Genomic DNA, 10,752 nt, shown 5'->3' with positions numbered 1-10,752 from the left:
TGAAGTAAAAATTCAACACCCAATACAGATTAGAAATAAAACATAACATAAAAATGAATAAGGGAGTTTTCTCCTGAAACGTGTAGGTCTTGTTTACCATACTTATGCAGTCATGGATTTTTTTTACATTTTTCATTAAAGGTTATGTTTTATTTTTAATATTCTGTCTTGGGTGCTGAATTTTTACTTCATTTGTTGATCTTTCTGAGCCCCGTGTCCAGGACTTTTTTTGTGCACCCTTTGGCTGAATTGCACAGATCTGATATATTGGGCATAATGGTGAGCTTAGAATTTTTTTTGTGTAACATTAACTTTTCTTCTGTTAAACTGGTCAAATACAGTAGACTCTGATGACCTAAGAGTAGATCTATAAAAGAGATATACCGTATATAATCTTGTGCCACTTACGATTGTGATATGTGTGTTGGGGGAATCTATGGGGTCTTCGCTTATTTTCCCAATAGAACCCCCCTCCATATTAGATGGGTTGAAGGGATGGTCAATCCCGCCAAAATCGGCGAACTAGTCTGACATAATATATACGGCCAGCCGAAGGCTTTGTACGTTCTCAAATGGGACGGTGACCGTCATCGCTAAGCAGACTGTCTTTTCTGGTGACAGACCACTGCCGGCCATCACCCGGTACACACAGCTCGTACACCTAAGCACACCGGGAGAGTCTCCCTCTCAGGACACAGATTGCTCGGTGCTTGTGTCCAGCCCTCCCCCGTTTCCTCTCTCATACCGGAAGTGAGCGCTTGCCATGTAATTTCCTGAGCCGGGAGCCCCGAAAGGCTCTAAGTTTGTTTTTTTTTTTCTTCGTCGACTTTCGGAGCCTGCACTCGTCTGTCCCAGGCCGGAGCCATGTCTGTAGCGGGGCTCAAGAAGCAGTTCTACAAGGCTAGTCAGGTGAGCCGAGGGGGTGCTAACACGGACGACGCCTTACTCCAAGAGTCCGACAGCTGTGACGGCCAATGGGGCGCTGCAGGGAGTATTGTGTGGCCGGAGTAGCAGCGCTGAGCAGCGCCACATAGGACTGGGGTAGTGGGCAGTTCTGGCATTGCTCCGTGCGGGCTCCTGGGATGATGGTGGGGCTTTTGTGCTTATAAACGGTTCTGGTTATCTTTTAGTGTTATACCGTATGACTCCATTGACACCAAAGTGCCAGACGCAAACTTTTCTACATTTGGGTCCTGTGTAACTTTCTTTCCTAATAGATGTAATAACTGAGGGGGTTATGGAGACTGGGCAGCTGCTTAAAGGAACCCTTCAGGTTGTAGGAAGACATAGGAGAATCCTAGTAGTCACCTAATTGCTGGCTGTAAACTCCTTGCCTTTTCTTCCGTCGGGGTGGCGCACACAAGTTTCATGGTCACTCCCATCCCTATAGTTAGGATCTGCCAGAACATTATTATTACAGGGGAGGGGGCCTGCTGAAATAATGCACAGCTATCCTTTTTTCTTTTGTTTCCTGTGCTGTGGTCCCAGCAGTCAGACCTCATCTGATCAGGAAGTCATGAGAAATCTTCATAACATGCTGTTCCATGGAATGATGTGGAAACCATAGGGGAGATATAGAGGTGTCCCCATCTGAGCTGTATCCCTGGGGTATGCCATACGTGCCTGATAGATGAGGGGACCAGAGATGGGACCCCCACATGTATCTGGAGGAGGCTGCCTGCTGGTCTGTTTTCAGAATTTGTGCAAGTGAATGGAAATACCTGTGCAGCTGTATCTTCATTCACTGTAGGCATAAAGGAAGGGCAGGGAATCATTGCTATCAAGGTAGGTAGATGGATTAGTGGAAAGTTGGTCTCATGAACAAGAGTCAAATCAGCAGTGTACACAGAAGAGTGCACCCCACCCTTTCTGTACACTGCATACTTAAAGGGATTCTTTCAAACCCTTTTTTTTTCTAACACGTCAGAATAGCCTTAAAGGCTATTCATCTCCTACCTTTCGTTGTCTTCTGCGCGCTGCCGTTCACCTAAAATCCTGTTTTTTGTCGGTATGTAAATGAGTTCTTTCGCAGCATTGGGGGCGGGCCCCAGCGCTTGTTCCAGACAAAGATTGAGGCAGCGCTGGAGAGTTCTCTTGCAGCATTGCGGACGCCTCCAATGCTGTGTGAGCGCTTGGGCCCGCCCTCAGTGCTGCGAAAGAACTCATTTACATACCGACAAAAAACGGGATTTTAGGCGAACGGCGGTGCAGGGAGAAGACAACGAAAGGTAGAAGTTTGAAGCCAGCGCCGAAAGAAGGCGCAGGGAGAGGGCGTTCCAGGCGAAGATAGAGGCGTCGCGGGAGATTTCTCTCGTAGCATTGGGGACGCCCCCAGTGCTGCAAGAGAACTCATTTGCATACAGAAGAAAATCGGGATTTCTACCAAACGGTGGCGGGGAGAAGACATCTACAGGTAGAAGAATAGCCTTTCTTAAGGCTATTCCTACGTGTTAGGGACAAAAAAATAGTATTTTAATGATTGAATCCCTTTAAGGGGTTGAAAGCAAAGAAATTTGTAATGTAATATACAAATATCCTGTTGTGCCAATATGTACATAAGGTTTGACATTCAAGAAAGACATTGCTGTGTATTTGCGTCTCGATAATAAAAAGGCATTAACCAGTTACTGTTCATATTTAAAATGTAACTCCCTTTTTTTTTTTTTCTTTTAAGTTTTTAAAAACATTTTTTTCCTATTGTCAGCAGGTGTTTAGTTAACATTTTTTTTGTGGTCCACTTAAACTATCTAACTTCCTTTTAATAGAAACCAGGTTGTAAAATTCCCACTTGCAATGGTATGGGGAGAGTCCATGCTGTACACTTGTACTCAATGCAGTATTTAGAGCTGTTGCATTTACCAAAGAGTGGTGTTTCTTCAAATGGCTTTATCTCCAATTTTATACAACCTAGAGAATGTTTCTGGTATCACATGAAAGCTGAGTTGTTCTTATATGCAGTATGAACTGCATATAAAACTGAAACTCCCCACTGTGTTTTTAACTGGTGAATTCTCAGGTTGTTTTATACCTACTGTAGTCCTGGCAGCATACGAAAGCTGAGAATCTCAGCTTTCAGCGAATCCAGAACCATTTTTGTGGATTGTATAAAACCAGAGATACAGCCATTTGAAGTTACTATCCCCTATTGGTAAATGCTACAACCTTACATTCCTGCAATACAAATGTGTACATATTTCCTTGGGGAAAACTCAGGCTGTATTCACACAGAGTAACGTCAGGCGTTTTTTGTGTGCTTTTTGCACATAGCGCCGCGTGTACGCCACGTTAACGCCGCGCTATTTTGTGGTGGCGTTGCCCGGCGTATACGCGGCGTTAACGCGGCGCTATGTGCAAAAAGCACACAAAAAACGCCTGGCGTTACTCTGTGTGAATACAGCCTTAGAGGATTGGTTACTAGGGAGAATTTTGGGGCCTGTTGTTCATTAAAAGGAAGTTAGATTTAAGTATATAACAAAAATATTCACCAAACAAACCCTGACACAATAGCAATAATAAAATGGGAGCTAGACTTTAAGGAATAGCTCAACAAAGAAGTGATGTTTTACTGCATTGACATTTTATATTGGTATACATTAAAATGGGATACAGTGGACTTCGATAGAGCATGTGTCTGACAATATAACTGGATGTCTATGTGCAGGAAACTTATACACTTAAAGGGGTTGTCATAAATAAAAGCAAATTCTACCTATAAACTAAACTCCCTCCCCCCACCTAACTTCTAATTTACATCCATTTAAAAAAAAAAAAAAGTATAATTACCTATATCCCTGGGGACACTTTCTGATAAATCGGCAATGTTCCGTTTCACACCCCCCCCCCCCCCCCATCCCCATCAATATTTAGGTGTCTTCCTGTGTCCGGAACGGGACCCCCTCTTCTTTTGAAGTGGCTGCGCAGTCTGGAGTTGAGTTCAAGACATGCGCAGTAGAGATGGCAATCTCCATCTCTTACATGCCGTGAAGATCAACAAAGAACAACTGGGTTTCTTCAGTGGAGTAGTAGGTGCGCGGGATGGTTTCCCCCGTCGTAAACTTTCTCTTGCTGTAGTGGGCAGGATAGTCTAGCATAAAGGGGAGGGGATGCTAGTAGTGGTCAGGATAGCTTAGTGTAGTTTAGCTAGGGAGACAAGGAGGGGGTGTAACACATTGAGAGAGGAGGAGGGGGGAGCAATGACAGGGAAGTATGACAGGTACACAGGAAGTTACATAGTAGGAAGCTACACATGTAAGGTGCCCTGTGTGTCTGGAAAAGGAAACTGTGGGAGCTGCTTATGCTTGTTGGTGGATCATACAATCCTCTTTATTTTTGGTTTGTCTTGGCCATCCAGAGACTTCCAGAGGGTTTGGCATGTGTGTGCCCTCACATAACCACTGTTGCTTCCTAATAGTTAGGTTAGCATGCCTTAAATGGTAAGCAGTTTGTTAAAATGACCATTGTGCTTCTTGCAGTCCAATGATGTGCACCCTGTCAGTCTGTCAGCTGAACAAAATGTCTTAGAGTATGTCAGAGGCATGTAATCTATCTCTCTTACCCTCCGTAAGGCTAAGACCCCACATTAAGACCTCCACTAAGATGGAGTCTATTCGTTCAACAGTAAATCTGCAGTTCCAAGATAACCTCATGGCGTAAGTAGATCTCCTATTATCCTATTTCTATCCATTTGAACGCTCAAAGGTTCCCCAGGATTGCCTTCATGAAAAGTGGATGGTTGCATCACTGTCAGTTTCAGGCTTTTCCCTTTGGCCTCTCAATCGCTCCAAAAGTTTTCACCAAGATTATGGTGGAGGTCACAAGGTTTCTGCATCAGTTGAGGATCCAAATCATTCTTTACTTGGCTGATTTCTTAATTGTGGCTGCCTCGCACAAATCCCTGGTGGAATATCATCACTTCATGAAGCAATGTTCTGATCTGGGCTCTTTGATAAACCAAGAGAAGTCAAGCCTCTAGCCAAGTCGTCAGAAGGTGTTAGTATTTTTCCGGACTCTCATCTCATGACCTCCTTTCTGCCTCTGAAAAAACAGATGATCTCAGACTGGATAGCTGCCTTCTGTTATGCTTCTTCTGTAACCATCTGGGAGTTCATGATGCTTCTGGGTTCACCCATATCCTCGATTCTGACAGTACAATGGGCCCAGGCTCATTCACGGTGTTTTCAGCACTTTTTCCTCTCTGTTTAGGACAAAAATCCAGTACTTGCTGGACAACAGAATGAGTCCCAATGAATGTCAGTAAAGAGCGCTCTATGATGGTGGCAGTTAAAAGAGAAATTGTCAGTTATGTGAAGACCAAATCAGCTGATCATCACCACCGATGCTTAGGGAGTTTGGAGCTTTTCAGTATTGGCTGCCTCTTGAAGTCAATGGGAGCAATGGATTTTGAGGCGGATTCCGCGTCAAAATCCACTACCAACTTGCCCCATGTGAACTAGCCCTTATGGTCCCGTAGTGTAATTGGTACAGGACAGTATGTCGCTGGGAGGAAGCGACGCCTAGCATCATAGATATAAAAATAGTTGTACAGAGCAGCACCAGAAACAGACCTGACCTGGTCAGTGGGTGCAAGTTCCAAGTGATCAGGCATATGATCACATGTAAATAATGCAGCAAATGAACAGCACTCCAAAAAAAAAAAAAAAGGTGAGGATTGCTATGGAATAAATCCTCACCTTTTTTTGATTTATTTTTGGAGTGCTGTTCATTTACTGCATTAGCATCATAGATAACTAGACTACTAGGTGTCCTGCTCCCAGCACCAAGTTCAAGCCAGTAAATCTATCTGATACACGTGAAAGGTCCCTATAACACACAGTTGTGTGCTGCTCCCCTCAATCCTAGCTTTTAAGTGAACAATAATATAGCTTTCTAAAAGAGTACTGAAGAATACCTGAAAGAAGCTAATCTCAAAAATGAGGACCTCAAGCAGGATTAGTTTGTTTTTTTCTGGTTTTTACCTTTCTAATTTGAATGCAATGGAATCGATAAAAATATATTGTCTAATAACTGCAGAAATCAGAATGAGCAGGAGATGGGGAGGCCTTGGTTAGGTTCCAACCCCATACTGCCCTGTAACATGAGGCAGACAAAGCATGGAGGAGAATCCTGCATGGAAGGGTGGACTTCTTTTTTCAAGGAGATGATTTTGGCATCTATTGCTGATGTGTGAAGATGCCTACAGCTGACTGGTATTTCTTTCTTTTACTGTGGACATGTGGGACTCTGTTACAGCCTGGGTACCTACCATCACCCACCTACCCCATGAGTTTATGGAAGCTTGGCAAGAGAGCAGCACCCTGTCTACCTGGATGGCTTCAGACTTCTTTGGGTGGTAGAACACAGTGGTAAGAAGAAAGGAGGATGCCTTGCAAAGAAGGATGGGGTTACTCTTTTGGGACATTTTTTTTTTTTTTTTTTGTGGTTAAGGAACAATAGTGCTGATGCAAGATACCGAACTATCAGCTGTGAGCATGGGATCTCACTACCTACCAAAGGAACTGCCACATGTTATCATGACAGCTGCATATGTCCCCGACACATCTGCAAGAAACATTTCTGCCTGTTATGTCTACATTCTGTGACACCCCCCTCCTGGTGTCCTCCTTCTGCAGTTGGGATGGATTATTAACATCACCTTGCACAGAGAACTAAATGATCCTGCAGTTTGTCTTTTGTTTCTTTCTTTTTTAGTTGCTTTGATTCCTAGTATTTCTCTATCTGCCATGAGCTTGTATGGGTTTCTCTCGCTATATACTACTGTACTATCCATGATACTGTATCACTCAAACTTCCCCATTGTGGGACTATTAAAGAGGACCTTTCATCAGATTGGGCGCAGGCAGTTTTATATACTGCTGAAAAGCTAACAGTGCGCTGAATTCAGCGCACTGTCGGCTTTCCCGATCTGTGCCCCGGGTAAAGCGCTATCGGTCCCGGTACCGTAGCGCTTTACAATCAGAAGGGCGTTTCTGACACTTAGCCAGGGACGCCCTTCTGACCAGCAGCGCCTATCGTGCTGCACAGTGTGAGAGGGGAGAAACTCCCCCCCTCTCTCTCCTGATAATACTCGTCTATGGACGAGCACTGTGAGCAGAGGGAGGGGGCGTTCCTCCCCGCTACACAGCACAGCGCGATAGGCGCTGCTGGGCAGAAGGGCGTCCCTGGCTAAGTGTCAGAAACGTCCTTCTGACTGTAAAGCGCTACGGTAACGGGACCAATAGCGCTTTACCCGGGGCACAGATAGGGAAAGCTGACAGTGCGCTGAATTCAGCGCACTGTTAGCTTTCCAGCAGTATATAAAACTGCCTGTGCCCAATCTGATGAAAGGTCCTCTTTAAAACATTATCTTATCTAACAGCTAATATAGTAAATGTTTTGCAGTCTGAGGGATAATAAGATGTAGTATGTCATCTATAATGCTTTGGTTCACGAATCTCAGGTTCACTTGAAGGCAGTGTTGAATATTGTGGTGTTAAATTTCTGGGCTGCGGTAGAGAGTACTGTTGATTTGTAGGGTGGTAGTCTGCATATCTTATCAAATAGAGACCTCACCTATAACTGCAATATTAAGGCAGTTGCCTCTCCCTCATAGTTAAGTCAAATGCAAAATATGTTTGGTAGTAACTGGGTTCTCTCATCTTGTCACAGTGTTGTTGCAGTCTTTTTCCTGTCCATATATAGAAGGATCTATTCTTTCTTTCTGTATCTTATTCCTCCACTTTAGAAATTTTTCTTTTACATGGTAATGAGGCAGCTGGTGCACAGAGCAGTGCACTTCATCCCTGGGAGCACTGCTGTTACTTACTGCTCAAGTAGGATGGGTGATGATATAGTAGTGGGAGGATCAATGGTTACTGCACAGACAGGAGATGGTAAGGGTCTGAATGGTAAGAACAGTGCTCTCAGGACTGAAGGCCCAAGGACCGACTGCCTCATTTGCATAATACTTCAAAGTTGTATTTCTCCAAATCTTCCTGTGACATGCACCTGTAGGTAGGATTTTAGTGCAGCCACTAAATAAAATATTTATAAATATATATCTTGCTATAAATGGTTGGCTCTCTAATGCATATATAATCTTTAGCTGCTGAATTTTAGTTCCTACACTTTTAAATACCTTTGATCTGACATCTGTCTATTCTCTTTTACTTGAACTAGCTAGCCTAAATCATCATTACATTAAATGAAGGCAGCAGGGGAGGCTATAAAATAAAAATGCATTCATACTAACTTGTATTCTTCACTCCGTTCCTGAGTTGGGCCAGCCGAGCCAGTGAAGCGGTGACATAATGTTGATGGTACCCCTGCAGCCATTCACCACTGCAATAATTGGCTGCAGCAGTTTATTTGGCATGACTTCACCGCTTCAATTTCAGGCAGCTTAGTCAATCAGTGTTCCAGTAATACAGACCAGGGAGCAGGGCAGCAACTCGGAGCCTGGTTTGAATGTGGATCAATGAGAGGCATTTGACTGTCTGTAACGGGCCCACCATCCAGTGAATACAGGGATCATATGATAAGTAAGTGGACTAGAGGAATCTCTGCTTCTTTGGTGGTCCACTCCAATATTGCTTGTGTCGATGTGCAGTGTTGCTGCAGTGAAATTCAACTTTTGTTCGATATGTGGATGAACTGGCACACCTGTGGGAGCACCATCCTCTTTTGTGGTTGCTGCAAATCTCTGTTCACAATATATGTCAGGTTTTCTGTTCTTTTGACAGCACTGACTAGTGGCCACCAAACTAAATAGATGCTTCAGCAGGTGCGGCTTGGCCCCAAATGCATGCAACAAAGGGAAGTTCACTTACGTCACTAACTACCCCTATATCAGTATATAAGTAGCTTAGAAGAGATTTTGGTGGTGTAAAAAATTCTCGCTGGCACCTTTTAAACTCTTTTAAATTCCATTGTAATTTTTTTTTTAGCTTGTAAGTGAAAAAGTAGGAGGAGCAGAAGGGACTAAACTAGATGAAGACTTTAAAGAAATGGAAAAGGTAAGATACATCTTTTTCCCTTTTCCTGTTGTATTTTTAAATTTCTTAAATGCCTGTATAATTCCTTTTACTACTACTTGTTTATGGGCTATATAAAAAACAATATACTTGCGAGTCTTCAGTAGGTGATGCCTTTTTTAATGGCTAACTCATAATGATGACAGAATATAACGTTTCAAAGCTCTCGGCTTCTTCTTGAGATATATCTAAAAACAGATATATCTGAAGAAGAAGCCGAGAGCTTCGAAACATTATCTGTCATCATTATGAGTTAGCCATTAAAAAAAGGTATCACCTACTAAAGACTATCAAGTTTTTTGTTTTTTATATTTCCTACCCACTGGCTAACACGGTACAAAAACAAACATTTTTCTTATATGTTTATGGGCTGTCATTCTTTGCATTGAGGATTTTAAAATGTATTCAATCCCTTTAGGATAAAGCATCTTTTTCATTCATACAATTTTTCGGTATGTAAAATAACTTTTATTAACCATTTCTGTGGGAAGCCTGAATAAAATAATTTTGGTAATGTCAGTACCTGTGATCAGAGACTGCTCTGATCACAGGTATTTAACCTGTCAAATGCAACTACGATATCAAAGAGTGTTTCAATTTCAGTATCATTTGGCTTTTATGGGACCAGACTGCTGGAGCCATACGATGACTGCTGTAGTGAGAAAAAGAATCAATATGATTAAAAGTAATAGTCGTCCATTCATAAAAACAACTTTCCCTTTCACCTTACACAATTTTGTAATGAAATATAAAAAGTTATGGATGTCAGAGTACAGTGATGCAAAAAATGTTTTTTGTTTTTTTCCTTAAAGCTTAACACTTTTTCAAAAAAAGATTAACCCCTTCCCTACCTTTTGCCGTGTCATTACGGTGGATGTCAGGTATTTAAATATTTGTATTGTACAGCAAAGCACCAGCATTAATGCCCACAATCAGAGCCCATACTGATTACAGGTGTTAAGGCCCCCAGCACCTCAGTCAAGGCCGAGGCGCAATTTTCCCAGTGGCACATCGATTCCCCCATTTTGGCGAGGATCGCTGGCGCCCAGAACAAGATCCTGCAATTCATTGCCATGACAGCCGGGAGCCTATTTAAGCTATTGAGCTCTATGGAGCCTATAATAGAAGTGCGGTATTTTGCAATCTGTTGGATCAGACACCCCGGGGTTCAAGAACCCTATGGGGTCTGATAATTACAGAATTATAAAATATATTATATATAACCCTCCCCCCTAGAATACATATAAAACACCAGGTCTACAAACTTATAAAAATATTTTTCCTGTAGGATAAACACTGTGGAGGGAAAAAATAATAATCAAAAGTGCCGAACCGCCATTTTATGTTGCTGTTTCACCTTTAATAAAAATTTGAATAAAAAATTATCAAAGCAATAGACATTTCCCAAAATGGTACAACTGAAAAGTACCGTATTTTTCGGACTATAAGATGCACTTTTTTTCCTCCCAATATGGGAGGAAAATGTGTGTGCGTCTTATAGTCCGAATGCAGTGTGCGCAGCGTCTGTGTCCCGTCTTTGCGAATCAAAAGGAGAGCAGCACGGTGCCTGCCTGGTCTGCCCCTCCTTCCCTGTCTGTGTCGCGTCATTGCAGGAGCGAGATCTGAGAGGCAGGGAAGTAGGGGCGGGTCAGAAAGGTGAAGGAGGCGTGGTTTCAAGCTTGCCGAGAAAACCACGCCTCCTTCTCCCGTCTGGCCCGCCCCT

The 10,752-nt window shown here is 43.0% G+C and overlaps 1 protein-coding gene across 1 annotated transcript in view; it reads left to right on the top strand.

The window, feature by feature from the left end:
• The first annotated feature begins 731 nt into the window (after positions 1–731).
• Positions 732–10,752, top strand: part of SH3GL1 (SH3 domain containing GRB2 like 1, endophilin A2) — a 35,853-nt gene continuing 25,832 nt past the window's right edge. The window contains exons 1-2 of the mRNA XM_075281610.1: positions 732–909; positions 8,943–9,011. Coding sequence (XP_075137711.1) covers positions 865–909; positions 8,943–9,011 — 114 coding nt within the window. The 5' untranslated portion in view covers positions 732–864. The remainder of the gene's footprint in view (positions 910–8,942; positions 9,012–10,752) is intronic.

Source organism: Leptodactylus fuscus, chromosome 1 (assembly GCF_031893055.1).
Source record: "Leptodactylus fuscus isolate aLepFus1 chromosome 1, aLepFus1.hap2, whole genome shotgun sequence".
Lineage (NCBI taxonomy): Eukaryota > Metazoa > Chordata > Amphibia > Anura > Leptodactylidae > Leptodactylus > Leptodactylus fuscus.
The sequence above is the reverse complement of the archived record's forward strand: the minus strand, read 5'-3'. Positions and strand labels throughout refer to the sequence as shown.